Source organism: Cryptomeria japonica, chromosome 2 (assembly GCF_030272615.1).
Source record: "Cryptomeria japonica chromosome 2, Sugi_1.0, whole genome shotgun sequence".
Taxonomy (NCBI): Eukaryota; Viridiplantae; Streptophyta; class Pinopsida; order Cupressales; family Cupressaceae; genus Cryptomeria; species Cryptomeria japonica.
Genome location: NC_081406.1, coordinates 251313436 through 251329306, shown reverse-complemented (window position 1 = coordinate 251329306; position 15871 = coordinate 251313436). Strand labels below are relative to the sequence as shown.

Below are 15871 nucleotides of genomic sequence, written 5' to 3'. Positions count from 1 at the left end.
CTTCAATAGTCAATTGTAAGTAAGAAATCCGAGCTTAAGAACATTGTTGGTTGCCTTCACAAACTATACAACTTTCTCTTATGGTGTGAGGTATCCAATGAGATCATTTACTCTTTTCCTAATAGATTGCACATCGTAAACAAAACTAATAAAATATTGAAACATGTTTATTATCAAACATAAAAAAAATAAAGATGATAGAGAGGATAAGAGATAGAAAATAATTTCCCCCCTCTTATTTGTTAAACGTTTGACTATTAATTTTTTGTCTAACCCATTTGCAAACATGTAAGGTGCAGATTAATTCCGTATAATTTGGAGTACAGGTACACCATCTTGTACAAAAGACGACGAAATTTAAGGATCTTTTAAGTAATTTAGAATTTAGAATGCGAAATGACTAAGCAACCGACCAAAAAAAAAACTACTGTTACTATTTGAGTGTCTTTTGCTAACTAAGGAAAGCTATAGAGACCGGCATTTAGAGCGTAGCTGTTTTAGACGTGTTATAGGACAATAATAATGCACGGCAGTGTCATGTCGACTTTATTATTATATTGCGTTGGAATTCGTAGATATTTCTCATGAATTTTGCGCATCTTTCTTCCAACGGCTTTGTCATGTGGGGTCAGATTAATATCTTCTAAATAAAGCAAATTTGACCTTAATAAAGTAGATTCCACGCCAACTGCATTTGTGCTGTCCACATCCCGGATTGGTGAAACCCTAATTCAATGAATAAAGCAGATTTGACCTTAATAAAGAAAGGCATAGAGAATATGGTGAAACCCTCATTCAATGAATACACAGTTCGGTAAAATGTAACTCCGCATGATAAAAATTTATTTAAAGATTGTTAAGTCGATTTTAGCGAAAGCCCAAAGTCATCAATCGATGCGAAAGCTGTCTAATCGTAACACGCGAAACGAAATTCGTACTTGGACGGCTTCTCTTTTTGGGATGGATTCCAACTTGCTATAAACTATATTTGAACCCACTGTACATTATTGCTGTCCTGATACATTTTCATGAATTCTCTTTTTACATTATTGACCCCACTGCATTATTGCTCTCTGGAATGCCTATTCCAAACACCCCGTAATGAATCTGGACCTTACACGTTTGACAATTTAAACTTCTTTCGTGAAGATAAGAAACAAGTGGCTGTGTCCTATCGAGTGATTGTACGTCTTTTACTTTAGCGATTCTTTCAACAAGGCCTATACAGAGATGCAGAGTTGATCAGAGAAATTTGTTTGCTCGTTTTCTTACGGACCCTTTTGTTTCCTCAGGCTTCGAGTTCGCAGCGCTAGTTGTGTGCAGTTCAGTTGAATAAATTCCATGGCCACTGCTACGTCTTCATCTATCGAGAGTGTAAATCCTTTTGAGGAGGTTGTGCCCTTATCCGTATCTGCATCCGCTTCTTCCTCCTCCGCCCCTCCCTTCGATGTTTTTATCAACCATTGCGGAGCTGATGTCAAATTCACCCTCGCCACCACCATCCACGATAAACTCAACGCTTTGGGACTCTCCGTCTTTCTTGATGTCCATTCCCTTCGATTAGGTGATGTCATTCCTGCACAAATTGAAGAGGCCATGCGCACTGCTTCACTTCATATTGCCATTTTCTCTCAAAAATATGCCCACTCCCCTTGGTGTTTGGCAGAGCTGTCCTTCATGCTTAAGACGGGTAAGAGAATTATTCCTGTCTTCTATCATGTCGATCCTTCTGATCTGCGCTGGGTGGGTCAAGGAAAAGGAATCTATGCTCCTGCGTTTTCCCAACATAAGGAGAAGGACAGATACTCTGAGAAAAAGCTTGATGAGTGGAAGAAGGCACTCGAGAGTGTTTCTTTTGGTTCCGGCTGCGTGATAAAGGATAATAGGTAAGTAGCAAATACCCTTAATTATCTTTCTCTTGTTTTAGTATTTGGTGTCATTGTTAGCGTCGAGCTCTGATACATGTTCAATATCCATGCACATACTTAGAGATGAGGCGATGCAGTTGAAGAATATTGTTAATATGGCTTCTAAGGTATTGGAAACGGTGGCCCTCGTGGTGGCTGACAAACCCGTAGGGTTAGATGACATCGTACGAGATTTTGAAAGGAATACAGTTGAATCTACGGGGAATGAGCACAATGCACAAATTGTTGGGATCGTGGGAATGGGTGGAGCGGGTAAAACCACGCTGGCAAAAGAGTTGTATAACAGGAAATCCTCATCTTTCCAAAGCTCAAGTATTGTGTTTGCAGTGCGAGATGCTGCAAGCAGAGATACTTTGCATGAGAAGCAAAAAAAGATTCTGGGGGACCTCGGTGTGCAAGGCTTATCGTTCGATAACATTGAGGAAGGAAAGGCTTTGCTGGCAAATCGGTTGAGATCTGTTTGTGCACTCATCATTTTGGATGACGTGGATCATAGAAGCCAATTGGATGCCCTGTTGCCTCCTAAGGACCGCCTTGCATCCGGCAGTCTTGTCATTGTTACAACTCGCGAGTTACATCTCCTTGCAAAATGGGGTTCAACTATATATAGAATGAAGCCATTAAATCCCTTTCACGCCAAAGAACTTTTCTGTTCGCATGCTTTTTTACAATCCTCTCCAATAGAGGGATTTGAAAGTATCGTTGAAGAGTTTTTGGAGGCTTGCCATGGATTGCCTTTGTCCCTTGAGGTCATGGGAGGACTAGTTTTTGGCAGGTCCAAGGATTTTTGGAAATCCCAGTTAGATAAGATCTCGAGAATGTTGCCAGAAGATATTAGAGGGAGGTTGAAAGTCAGCTATGATGCACTAGACGAAGAAGACAAAGATATGTTCATGGATGTGGCTTGTTTTTTCATCGGAGAAAAGATAAGCTTGGCGATTGAAGTATGGGATGGATCAGGGTGGAGTGGGTTGCATGGGTGGGAAACACTTGTTAACAAATGTTTGGTTAATGTTGATGAGTCTGATTGTATAACAATGCATGACCACCTGAGGGATTTGGGAAGGGATCTCGCAGATAGACATACACCTTCTCGCGTATGGCTTAAAAAGCATATAATGAACATACAGAAACAAGCTAGGGTGAGCTTCATTTAATATTTATCTCTTCTCAATTGTTTTTAGTGAACGTTTCCTTTGTATGCGTGCATGCTGATCCTTATTAAATTTAAATTGTGCTCTTCATTTTCCAATTCAGGAAGGATGGTCTATTAGAGGGATAGATGCTGGTGGATTTGAATATACTGGCGAGCCATTGGGTTATTGGCAGCGTCTGAAAAAGTTCTTTGAGCTCATAGGAATCTTAAACAGATATTTTGGGCGTTTAAGATATTTTTGGCGCACTCCACCTCCTTCTCTGGGATTAAAACTTTTTGCTGGTAAAGAAGAAATTTTTATGAAATATTTCTGCACATCATCAGAAGAGCCTGCCTGGCTTAGGTTTGATAGATATAACGGGAGAAAGCTTCATCAGCTGTGGTCACTCAAAAAATTAAGAATTTTGGAACTCAGAAGTGCTTACTGGTTAAGAGAATTATGGGACAATTCAGATGTAAGTATTTTCTGTATTGGTTGCTTTTAACTAAATTTCTAATCGTACAATATTTTTTTTTGTGTAATTGACAATAGGTCTTTGCAGCCTCCGTTGCAGTTAAGAGAACTGATTATTGACAATGCCAATATGTTACAAAGGATTCCAAACTCAATAGGACGTCTAGAGGAATTGAAAATGATAGCTCTCACTGGGTGTGTTGCAATGAAGAATCTTCCTGAAGAGTTTTGTGGTCTCCGATCACTGGAGTGGCTACAATTGTCGAGTTGTTCAATTCTGTCTTCACTACCTCCCAGTTTGGGGGATCTGATAAACCTGCGGCATGTAGATTTGAGTTATTGTGAGCGGTTGCAGAATTTGCCAGATTCTTTCAAGCAGCTGAGACACCTTCAACATCTCAATTTGAGCTATTGTACGGAACTCACCTTGACATCCGACATGCTAGAAAATATAAGTAACCTGGTATATTGTAACTTTGAGGGATGTAGGAAGCTGGAAGAATTGCCAAATCAAATCACACGTCAAGTGTTTTTGAGAGAGCTCAATGTTAACCATACAGGCATAAGGGAGGTTCCCAGTGACATTGGCGAACTCAAAAACTTGGAAGCGCTGGAGATAGAGAGTCCGTTCTTGGCCAGCTTGCCCTCCTCTCTTGGAAATCTGTATAGCTTGAGTCGACTCAGTATAAATAGTCCCTTGTTGATAAACTTGCCGTCCTCTTTTCACGACTTGTCCCGCCTGACTGAACTACATCTCATCGGTTGTAAAATGTTGAATTCTTTACCCGACTTCGCAGGGTCTCTAAGTATGCTCAAGTCAATATCAATTAATTCTACAGCAGTGTCAATTATATCAATAAGTGAAGTCAGCTGCCCCAGCCTTGAAATTCTTTCACTTCGAAATAATGGTCATCTAGTGGATATCCAAACCCTGCCCACCTCAGTGCGGAGGCTAGATGTATCTGATTGTACAACTCTGAAGAAGATAATGGGTCTTCGCGGTCTAGCAGATCTTCAATATCTTTTTATAGTGAGGTGTCCCGAGTTAAATGAGCTCGCAAGTTTTGCAGATTTGCATTCCCTCAAAGAGGTCAAGATAGAAGATTGTGACAAAGTTGTGAAAATCGAAGGGCTACAGAATTCGAGGTCATTGGAGACATTGGAGGCAGTGACGAGGTGGAAGTCCCAAGCCATACAAAGTTTGGAAGGCACAGAGAAATTGAAGAAATTGAAAATGGTAGTAGAAAACATATCAGCTCTTCAACCCTGCATTCAGACAATAAAGGTAATCAAAATTATTGGTGGTTATATTACAAAATTTGAATTGTTTATGAATGTATGTAAATAATGATAAAAAATCTATGCAAATATTGTTCATATGTTTGTTTTTAGATTTGACTATGTATCATTTTTTTTATCATCAATATTTTGGATCACATTTCATGATTTATTTGATTTATTTTTTTTGTTTGATTTTTCTCATTCTGATGATAGATCATAGAATATGATCTATTAATGAAAAAAATCTATACATAATCAAATCCATAAATATATATGAATAATATATCATGTGAACAATTTCAAATAGAATGATTTTATTGCAGAAATGGCCAGGGGAGATGTTGATATGTGGGAGGGCAGTGAGTGGTGCAGAGTCAGTCATGGATTCTCTTTCCTTTCCCACCCTTAAGATGGTCAATAGCTCATTGGAGAAGTCAGCTAGTGGAGATGCATGGGAAGCAGAATGTGGGAAGAGGCATAGTTCCGATGCAGCCATCGTATGTTTGCTTGTTAATTCATTTGCAAATAGTACATTCAGATTCTTTTTTAGTGATGGAAATGCAAGTATGCGATTGAGAGAGGGGAAATGGGTGATTGTAGGTGTGTGGAGACAAAATTGTAGCTTAATGGATAAGCTAACTATGACAGCTCAAAGATGGAATGGAGAAGGTGAGGTAGAGAGAGCAATATTGTTGGTGGGAGAGGAAGGGAGAGTGATTGAGGCATTTACACATTTCTGGGCATTGTTCATCTAACATTGTTATCATCTAAATTTTCATTGGTGTGGATTTAAAAAAACTCAAATCAAATTTCAGATCGAATATTTTGGGACTGTAATTTATTTGAGTTAAAAATTTAGTGAGATTGTTTTATTTTAGCAATGTCGAATAGTGATTGTTTATTATAAAGTAAAATTATTGTTTATTTTGTGTTAATTTTGTTAAATAAATATAATAATAAAAAAACTAAAAAATCTTTTAAAAATTAGAATATCTTTATTTATAGTATTATTTCAGTGTTCTATGGGGACGCGTCCCCTCTTTTTGGTCGTGTCTTCGAGACGGGGATGTCTTTGGGACGGATGGGGAAGTGACGTTTCCTGCCGTCTCGCCACTGCCATCCAAGTGTCGTCGAAGACGGGGAGACGTATCCGCGTCTCCCAGAGAGACATGGAGACGCCTCCACATCTCCTTGGGAGACATTTGGGCGTCTCCCTGTCCTTCGAGAGACGTGCAAACGTCTCTCAAGGGACGGGGAGACGCCCAGACGTCTCCTGTCGCCCCCACGTATATGCAATGTTTAAATTTTTTTTTTTTTTTAAAGTGACTTTATAAGTCATTTGGGGGTTAAGGGGTAACTCTAATTGGACGTGGGCCAATAGAAAAATAACACCTAACATCCTTAGAAAATAATAAAAGTATTTTTGGCCTCACGGGGCGCTGCCCCTCAATCTCGCCCTGTATCGCGACAGGGAACGCGCAAGGGGCATTGCCCCTTGACCCCAACTTGGGAGCGTTGCCTCCAAACCCCCGTTGAAAAATATAGGGGGAAACCGTGCTGATAGAAGTAGTGAAAATCTAACCTCCGAATCTGATTAGGCTCCATATAACAACACAACTTAGAAATCATGGTAATTGGTATTTAGATTTTGTATTTCAAATTTCCTAGTCATTTGAAAATGTAATTCTTATACTCTAATACTGTCATACATCTTTTCAAAACTAGTTTTTCAAGTACTATATGTATATGTGTAACTATATCAGCACCACTACCCCGCCACCCCCCTTGCCGTCCCTAAACTTAGGCCATTGGTCCCCCCGTCTCGGAAATGCATCCCCACGTCCCCAATGCTTGTGGAACACTATATTATTTAGTCTTTATTTTTATTTAAGAGTTTTAAGATTTTTTATTATATAGTTATTTTACTTTTTTCTTTATTTAAAATGATGTGTTTATCTACTTAAGAGTTAAAAAAATATATTAGTAATTGTTGATAAGAAAAATAGATTCACAAATCGAAGTTCTAAATCTTAGTCTTGTATATTGTATATATATCTTAGTATTTACAATATAAGAATAATAATAAGATGTTTTATGATACTCTATGTTATGGTATGGTAAGATCAAAACCAAAACAATGATAACTCAATAAAGTATAGTATGTTAGATGTTAATATATATTAAATCTCCCTCTTCCTCTTCTTCTTTCACTTCTTAGTGATGGATCATGGAGTATTTCTAAACATTGATAAAAAAAATTGTTTGTATAGTCAAATGTATAAACTTCAAGCTAATTGCATAAGTTTGTTTTAGATAAAAATAAGCGGGTTTTACATGGACTTGAAACCAAAAGTTTTACAAAAGTTGGCCATCAACCAAATAGACATGAACCATCAGCAAAATAGGGGAGCACTTCAGAATAGTCACAAAAGCAAAGAGACGTAGACAAACATGACAAAACAAAAAAAAAACACTCAATTAGGAGAGTGCACCAGATCCTTGATCTTTTGGATGGAAATCTTGTTGATTTCCTCCAGTTCCCCCATGATGAATCTGGCGGTACCCTTGTTGCTGCTTTTGCTTATGGTTATGGAACTAGGAGCTGTGGTTTTGTTGTCTTCAACAACCATATCTTCACCTCCAAGGTCTTTCACCAGTTCACTGTGATAGGATCTGTAATCAACAACCATGGCATTGATCTTTTCAAGCCCCTCTACACTATTGTTCATGGCTTCTTTTCTTATGTTAACCAGGTTCTTGAGGTTTTTCTTTATCTCTGTCATAGACTGTTCCACCTTTTCAATTCTTTGTTCATGATTGCATTTCATCATCTCGATGACCTGGAAGAGCTTTTGGGTCATAATCATGAGTTTCTCAGATTTGTCGGGCTCAGGGGAGTTAGTGAAGATATCAATAATCTCTTTAACCCCCACTTTGAGGGTATAAGTTTGTTTTGTAAGCATAATGGTTTCTTTTTGAATATTAGCATTAGCTTCTTGGCTTTGTGTCATTAATATATACCTTGTATTTGAATCTAAGCTCATTTTTCTATAGTTGTGCTAGCCTCTATTTTTGTTTAATAGATATAGTTGTGTTTTATTTTTTCTAAAAATTATCTCCTTATTTGCTTTTCAATATTTGTTACTTCCTCTCTTTTTTTTTGAATGGACGATGTTAGCTATTCTAAAATGTTCTCAATTGTGCTATTTGGGGTGGCAAAGGAAGCCATATTATATTTGATTATTTCTTTTTTAATTATTGTTTAGTTTTATAGTTAATTTGATTATATATTTGTGTTGTTTTTTGATGAATTCCTAATGAGCACACACCTATATTGAGAGGTTGGGGAGTGAGTCAATAAAATATAATTTTTATATTTTAAAATTCAACAAACACAATAGAAAAATCACATAAGATCAAACAACTACGAAATATAGGATTTATGTGAAAACCCTTCTGGGAGAAAACAACAAAGAAGGATTGCTTGGATCTATTGTGCAAATCAAACCACAAAAACAAAAATCTCTTATAAATATTTATAGGCACCAAATTACTAGAGACACCAATCCCTACCACTAAGAACCAACTTGGCAAGAGACACCAATCTCTTCTAGATGAACAAAATTCTTGCCTTCTTGAATATTACTTCTTTAATGGATGGTGATCATTTGAATCTCCTTCATAAAATATGGTTGCAACTTCTTCAAATATTTTTTCTTATTAAAAAATCTACTTGAATAGGAAATATATCATAATTATTGTTTGCTTTCTAATCTCCACCCTATCTTCTATTTATACCACCCAATTATGCCTTTTCACTAAAGAGGTCTAATCCGTCCAAGAGGGGTTAGCCCAAATAAAAAATAATAATTTTAATTTTTAAACCACCAAAGGGGTTAACTTTCCATGTATGGTCAACTCATATCAAAGAAAAATGATTTCACCCAATATGGGCTCCAATATAAGGCAGTTTGGGTTGGCCCATTAAGGTCAAATATATATATATATATATATATATATATATATATATATATATATATATATATATATATATATATATATATTTTAATTTTCCTTAGTATATATCTTCTATATTTATCCTCCTTTGAGATCAACGGTATGATGGTGCCAATTTTTCTCTTCTCTCCTTTGACATCAATGAAAAAATCATTTCTAATAGTTTATTTCCTATTTAGTACATTATTTAAGAGTACAACATCCATAAGATATTGACTTGTTTGCATTAGTAACAATGTCATTCTTCATAAATGGATTTTACTTTTTTGGAAAAAAATGAGCCTTTGATCTTTGTTCTTTGTTAGCTCCCATGGTGGCTCATTGTTAGCTGCTTCCGGCTAGCGGATCCTTGTGTGCTTCTTGCTTCCTTATTACTTGTTTATTATGGTTGAGGCTGGGGGTGGGGGTGCTTTACGGGCTTCCAATAGGTTGGATCCCATAACCTTGTTCCATGTGACTACCCTGCTTTTTAGGAGGACCCTCTAGTGGCAGATTCGTCATGTCGCCCTTCTTCTCCTTAGTACTGTTTTGATCTTTTTGCATAACTTGAATCTTCGACTTATGCAGAGAAACTCTTGGGTGGAAGCCCTATGAAGATGGGTATATCTTTCGACAGTCTTTCTCCCCAGGCTAAATGTGTGGTTAGTGAGCATCATGTGGAGGTCCCTGATGTGTTAGTTAACTCGGCTATTGCTGAATTAAGCCTCTCCTTGGTTGGGAAGTTTCTGGTGTTTCATCTTCCTTTGGACTTGGTAAAAAAATGGGTTGCTACTAGGTGGAAGTTGAAAGAAAGCATTACCTCCAGTGCTATGGCTAATGGCCTCTTCCTTTTCATCTTCACTAATCAATAAGATATGACCAGTATTCTCATGGATGGGCCTTAGACCTATAGGAATAGCAACTTCCTTTCCTTATGCAAATGGAAACCTAACCTTGATCCTTGGTCTGATCTTGGTGCTGTGGCCCTTGCGTGGATTCGTCTCCCAGGGTTACCGCTTGAGTTCTAGAATCAGGAGATCCTTAAGGGGATTGCGAACTCCTTCGGGAAGTTCCTTGCTATTGATAGTATAACACAATGCAAATCCCGTTTATTATCTGCGCGTGTTTGTGTTAATGTTGTTATTAACACGGTGTTGCCTACTAAGGTTACCCTACTCTCTAACCTGGGTTCTTGGGTTCAGCCAATAGAGTATGAGAATGCCAAAGCCTTATGCCAAAGTTGTGGCCATTTTGGACATCTTAGTTCATCATGTAAAAGAAATGACACCCATAAACAACTGCACCCTAAAAATATGGAGGTTTCAAAAGAGGAACAAAGCAATAAGATTGAGAATCATCTGGAGCAAGCCCCCACAGTGTTGGATAGCCTCTCCAATCAGGAGATTGAAAATAAATTTCTTAAGGATAGGAAGAATCAACTTGATGACCACATGACGTCCTCCTCTATGACTACGGAGACGCGTGAAGTCCCTCCACCACCTGTGAATCCTCCTATGGAATGTCACTTGGTCATGGAGACTTCAAGGAATAGTGAGTTGTTTATTGACCTAAGCCAAAAGCAAGGACAAAAGCAGATTGAGAAAGCTACTACTAGAGAAAACTCAGTTACAGCTGCTAGAGAACACTTCCTCTCCCAAAACAAAGAGAATGTAATCAGGAAAATCAGATGTTAACACCTAAAAAGAAAAACCATGGAGGGTTTGGTAACCTTAAGGAAAATCTACACATTCTAGGATTCTCTTCCACCCTTCTGCCAACTAAGTCAAAATTATGGCTAACTGAAGATGACAAGGAAGATAAAGAGTGGACACAGGTTGCCACTAAGAACAAAAAGAAGAAAAAAGCGGATGTGGGAGGCAACAGTAAGGCTAGAAGACCTTCTCTGAGAGACACTAGACCTAAGGATGCATAACAAGAGGTAGCGGTGGAGAAACAAACAACCCTGGATGGGCTCTCATAAAATAAAAAGAAGAAAACTTAATAACCCCTGAGTTGGGTCCTTCTCTATTCAGGTGAGTAGAGTTGCTTTTTTCAAGATTTGGTTTTTATGAAAGTCCTCTCCTGGAATGTTCGGGGTTTGAATAGCCTGATAAAGAAACATATATTAAGATGTAAGCTAATGGAACAAAAGGTGGATATTTTAATGATTCAAGAGATTAAAATGAATAAGGAGAATTTTCAGAAGGCTACTAACTCCTTCTGGGCTGCTTCCTCCTTCCTAAATTGTGACTTTGATGGTGCTTCTAGGGGAATTGCCACTCTTTGGAACCCTACTTTTTTGAAGTCTCAGGATAAAAGATCTTAGATCCCACCTCCAATGGTACCATGTTAAAGTTTATGCCCCTAAAGCTAGGTCCCCTAGAGCTCGGTTTTAGTCCACTTTGTGTTGTCTCATTGGGAATCAAAGGAATGACCTATGGATGGTTTCGGAAGATTTCAATTCCCCTTTGTATCCTTATGAGAAAATTGGTGGTTGTGAGGACTATTCGGACAGTATGACTGATCTTGTGGTGGTGGTGGTTCTAAGTTCACTTGGTCTAACTGGCATCAAGGGAACCATTTGATTCGGGTTTGATTGGATAGGTAGTTGGTTTCTACTAATTGGGAGAACTTTGATTCTTTCTCCCTTTAATCCTTCCCTAGATCGGGGTCTGATCATAATGCTATCCTTTTGGCGATGGATGGCCTTTGTGACTGTAAATATTACCCTTTCAAGTATGAGATGATGTGGTCTCATCACTTGGATTTCAGAATGCTTGTGGAACAGTGGTGGAATGTGCCAGTCTTGGGCACTCCTATGTACCAAATTTCTCAAAAGCTTAAACTTCTCAAAGACAAGGTCAAGGGCTGGAAATGATACTCCTTCGGCAATATGTTTGAACAAAAAAAGGCCATTATCATTGACCTGAGGAATATCCAGACTAAGATTGAAGAGAAGACTGCACTAGAAAAAGAGTACAAAGAGGAAGCGGATTTGAGAAATCAATGGCTTATCCTTAACATAAAGGAAGAGGTATTTTGGAAATAGAAATCAAGGATACAATGGCTAAATGAAGGTGATAAAAATACTAAGTTCTTCCGCCAATCTACAATGAAGAATAAAAGTAGAAATAGAATAAGGAAACTCCTTAAAGAAGATGGTACTATGATGGAGGATGAGGACGAAATGGCTGCTCTTTTCATTGATTTCCTTAGCTTAAACATTCCTAATGGCCAAAGTGGTCTCCAAGACCCCCACAACCTCTTGGATGCTATCCTTGAAGTTATTAGGGCCGAGGACTTATCTAAGCTAACTGAAAGGGTCACACTACAAGAGGTACAAACTGATTTGTTCTCCTTTGCCCCTTGTAAGGCCCAGGGGCCGGATGGGTTTCTCCCTACCTTCTTCCAAGATCACTGGGATATCGTGGGAGTTGATATCTTCAATGCGGTTAAGGACTTCTTCAGAATAGGTAAACTCCTTAAATAAATCTGATGTCATGGAAATGGGGACAAGGCAACAACAAAGTTGAATGTTAATAAGTTAGTTTCAACCATAAAAACAAAACAAAGAACTAAAAACCATTCCAAACATATCAAAAGAGATTTTAAAAAGCATGAAAGAAGTTTAACAAAATAAAAAAAAGGAAAAGAGCCTCCCTAAGATGCTTCCATGATGCCTTTTGATGCTTCTCCCTTGTTTCTCCCCTCTCCAAGTCCCAAATGAGTGTAGCTCTCAGTTTTTAGCACTATCCATGGATGCCATATGGAGATTCAAGATGGTTGAATATGATAAGCAAATGCTATGCAAGTGTAGACAGTGATGCTATGAAAAAGATCTATGCTAATACCTGTATAACAACAATACTCTAGAGCTTCATTTTTTGCTTGAAGAGAAGGGTTCTATTTATAGAAGAAATGGGGAAATGAAGGGTTAAGATTGAGTAATCTTAACAAGGGTTAGGATTGAAAGATATTCAATCCATGTGAGACTTTCAACCCAATCCCATGTTGACAAGTGTCACCATGAGGAGGCTTGAGAGGAGAGATAATGAGCATTAAATGCTTGAGGGGACATGATGGTTACCCTAGTCAAAGAAATAAATGCTTTGAAGAGACACATGGGTTACATGAGGGTTAAGTTAGGGGTCAAAGTCCTTAACCATGGGTGCAAGTGGAATTAACCATTAATGGTCATGTAAGAGCCATAAGTGGTTTGGAAGACTTTTAGAGGTTAATTTGTTGAACACACAAATCATTAATTGCTTTTTAAAGACTTTGGAGTCTTTGAGAAGTGACTCCAATTTGCTTAGGAATGTGACAATATGGATTAGGTTAATTAGGAAGGGTTTAGAAGAATCTAGAAGGGGTTTACGCATGCAAGTGGATTTTGTAGGAAAATGCAAGTGGGAGGAATTTTGGTATTTTCAATTAAAATAAAATCATTTATTTCAATTAAATGGTGTAATTTGCATTTGGATAAATATTCAAACAAATATTAATTTATTTAAATGAGAAAAATGAAGATAAAGCATTAAAATGCTTGAAGACTTTGAGGGAAACCATTAAAGGCTTGAAGACTTTAAGGAAAACCATTAAAGTCTTAAGAAGACTTTAAGGGAAGCCATTAAGTTTGAAGACTTTAAGAGAAACCATTAAAGGCTTAAGAAGACTTTAGAAGGAAGCCATCAAGTTTGAAGACTTTAAAGCCATCAAGTTTGAAGACTTTAAGGGAAACCATTAAAGGTTTCAAGTGGGTGAGGATAAATAGGATTTTAAATAAATAATTTATTTAAAATAGTTGTGCAACTTGCATTTGTAGGAAAATGCAAGTGGGTGGAGGATAAAGGTGATTTAAATAAATGATTTATTTAAAATAATTGTGCAACTTGCATTTGTAGGAAAATGCAAGTGGGTAGAGGATAAAGGTGATTTAAATAAATGTTAATTTATTTAAATGTGAGAGGTGGGATTTTGGGGGATTTAAATAAATATTAATTTATTTAAATGTGAGAGAATATTTAATTAAATAAATACGATTTATTTATTTAATTAATGGTTTGAATTTGGTTAAGTGAATTAAATCAAATAAATCAAATAATTTATTTAATTAATAGGAGAAGAGGGTTAAGATGAATTAATTAAATATTAATTTAATTAATTATTAATTGATGGTTAAATAATTAAATAAATATTAAATATTCATTTAATTAAGTGGACAGATTTATGTGACTACATTTGCCCCTCTTTGAGACGGTGCGGGTTTATCGCGTCGTTTCAAAGAAAGAAAAATAGGTGTGAAGAAATTCCCCATAAAATGTAAATTTAATGGGTGGTATGCCCCCTCGAGAGATGTGCTGAATTATTTTTTTGGAAAAATCGGGCGATCTGTCGAAAAAGAATGAAAAGTGGAGGGGATGTAGAATAGAAGAAATTAGAACTAATGATGAAAGAATGGGAGAAAATGGAGTGAATATGAAGAAACAACAAGCCAGCGAGTACCCTGAGGTCATGCAAGAGATACATAACAGATGTAGTGTGGGGTTTGGATTGATGCTATACAATTGATCAAAATTGGTTGGACAATCTGGTGCAATCGGTTTAATTGCCCCAGTCAAGTCAAAGCGTGACAATTGATGTCAGTTGGTTGCTTGGACATGATAAAGTCTGAGTAAGTGAATCAAAGTGACCTGATGTGACTTAGACAATTGATGTAATTGCCCAATGAAGTCAAGGTATATGAAGCAAAATACTCATTGAGACATAGACAATTGATGTAATTGTCCATTGGATTGTGTTTGATTGGTTGATCAATTGATAGTGTGTGCATGTGATGGATGGTTGTGGGGAATCATGGCAACCCCGTTGAGACTAGGTCATTATGATAAATGCCTGATGTAGTCTAGGATTACCATGATCGATTACCTGTTGAGACCCGAAGATACTTGATCAGAGTATCTGTTGATAGTCTAGGTGTGTGGGAGTCGATGTATCTGTGTAGACTGAGTAACTGGCTTAATTTTGTGGATGAGTGAGGATGGGAAGCGATGAAGGGATTAGGATGATGTTGATGATCAAGATAGGGAGGGTGAGGGGGGATTCAATGTTAGATAGAAGATATGGAGGACTAGGACCGAGTCCTATGGAAGAAGAGGAGTAAAATAGAGTATGCATTATTATGACTATGTATGCATGATATGCAGCTATTATGAATGCATGGATGGGTGGAATGCAATGAAATGCAATATATACAGATGAGATGGAATGACGATCCATGGTGCTTTATTTTTCATCATTAAGCTTTAAAATGTTGTAAGAAAATACAAGCAACTTGACATAAAGATTCAAGATGACCAGAGTATTTTTTACATGGATTTGATATAGCAAGTTAATACAAGCAACTTGATATAATGGATCAAGTTGACCTGAGTATTGCTTGCGAAACAGACAAGGATTATCTCCGTTCATGCGTGACTTGGATCATCCTCCTTGATCTTATGCTGATCATATCTTGAGACAAGTGCATACCGTAATAAGAGATAAAACCTTTATCCAGTTTGGATGAGGTAGGAGGAACCAAATAAAAAGCATTGTACCTACAAACAAACAGTATATACATAAAGAATAAAGAATATAGATCCTTGGTAATGGTTCATACTCATATGGTCGAGGTATACACTGTAGTCAACAAGCCGTAGTGATCTATGACTGTATTTTTGTCTATGATCATGTAGCTTAGTGAACTTCCCACGTAGACACCATTAGTACATGCCCCAGAACTTCATCGGAAGTAATGCCCAAACAATACAAAACAATGCTGAAAGATCCTGATATAGATAAACAAATGATTGTACTCACAAATCAACCAAGTATTTGATAGCTTAACATAATTTTCTTGTCAAATAAAACGTCACTTTTGTTTTTGTTTTGGTAAGGAAGGATGCATCCTTGTTGAAGACAGTTTTTATTGTTGATGTCGATTGTTTGGTCAATTGATAAGTGGTCATTTTGTGGAGTATATCACAATGTTTGTTTGGTATCTGCACAGATGAGTAT

At 37.3% G+C, this 15871-nt stretch overlaps 1 protein-coding gene across 3 annotated transcripts; it reads left to right on the top strand.

The window, feature by feature from the left end:
• Positions 1-1143: 1143 nt before the first annotated feature.
• On the top strand, positions 1144-5696 carry LOC131044659 (disease resistance protein RPV1). 3 transcript variants are annotated; one of them, XM_057978030.2, is made up of 6 exons: positions 1144-1886; positions 1990-3070; positions 3186-3539; positions 3627-4823; positions 5143-5316; positions 5420-5681. In XM_057978030.2, exons 1-6 carry the CDS (start codon positions 1342-1344, stop codon positions 5444-5446), a joined length of 3378 nt encoding a protein of 1125 aa, XP_057834013.2. In that variant the 5' UTR covers positions 1144-1341; the 3' UTR covers positions 5447-5681. The 3 variants fall into 3 exon arrangements, with proteins under 3 accessions (XP_057834013.2, XP_057834012.2, XP_057834011.2); XM_057978029.2 differs by having other exon boundaries at positions 3639-4823; positions 5143-5696; XM_057978028.2 differs by having other exon boundaries at positions 1146-1886; positions 5143-5696.
• The last annotated feature ends 10175 nt before the right edge of the window (positions 5697-15871 follow it).

Coding starts and splice junctions, on each gene's coding strand:
- LOC131044659 (XM_057978028.2), top strand. CDS start 1,342: ATGGCCACTGCTACGTCTTCATCTATCGAGAGTGTAAATCCTTTTGAG. Junction 1,887..1,989: donor TGCGTGATAAAGGATAATAG/GTAAGTAGCAAA, acceptor GCACATACTTAG/AGATGAGGCGATGCAGTTGA. Junction 3,540..3,626: donor AATTATGGGACAATTCAGAT/GTAAGTATTTTC, acceptor AGGTCTTTGCAG/CCTCCGTTGCAGTTAAGAGA.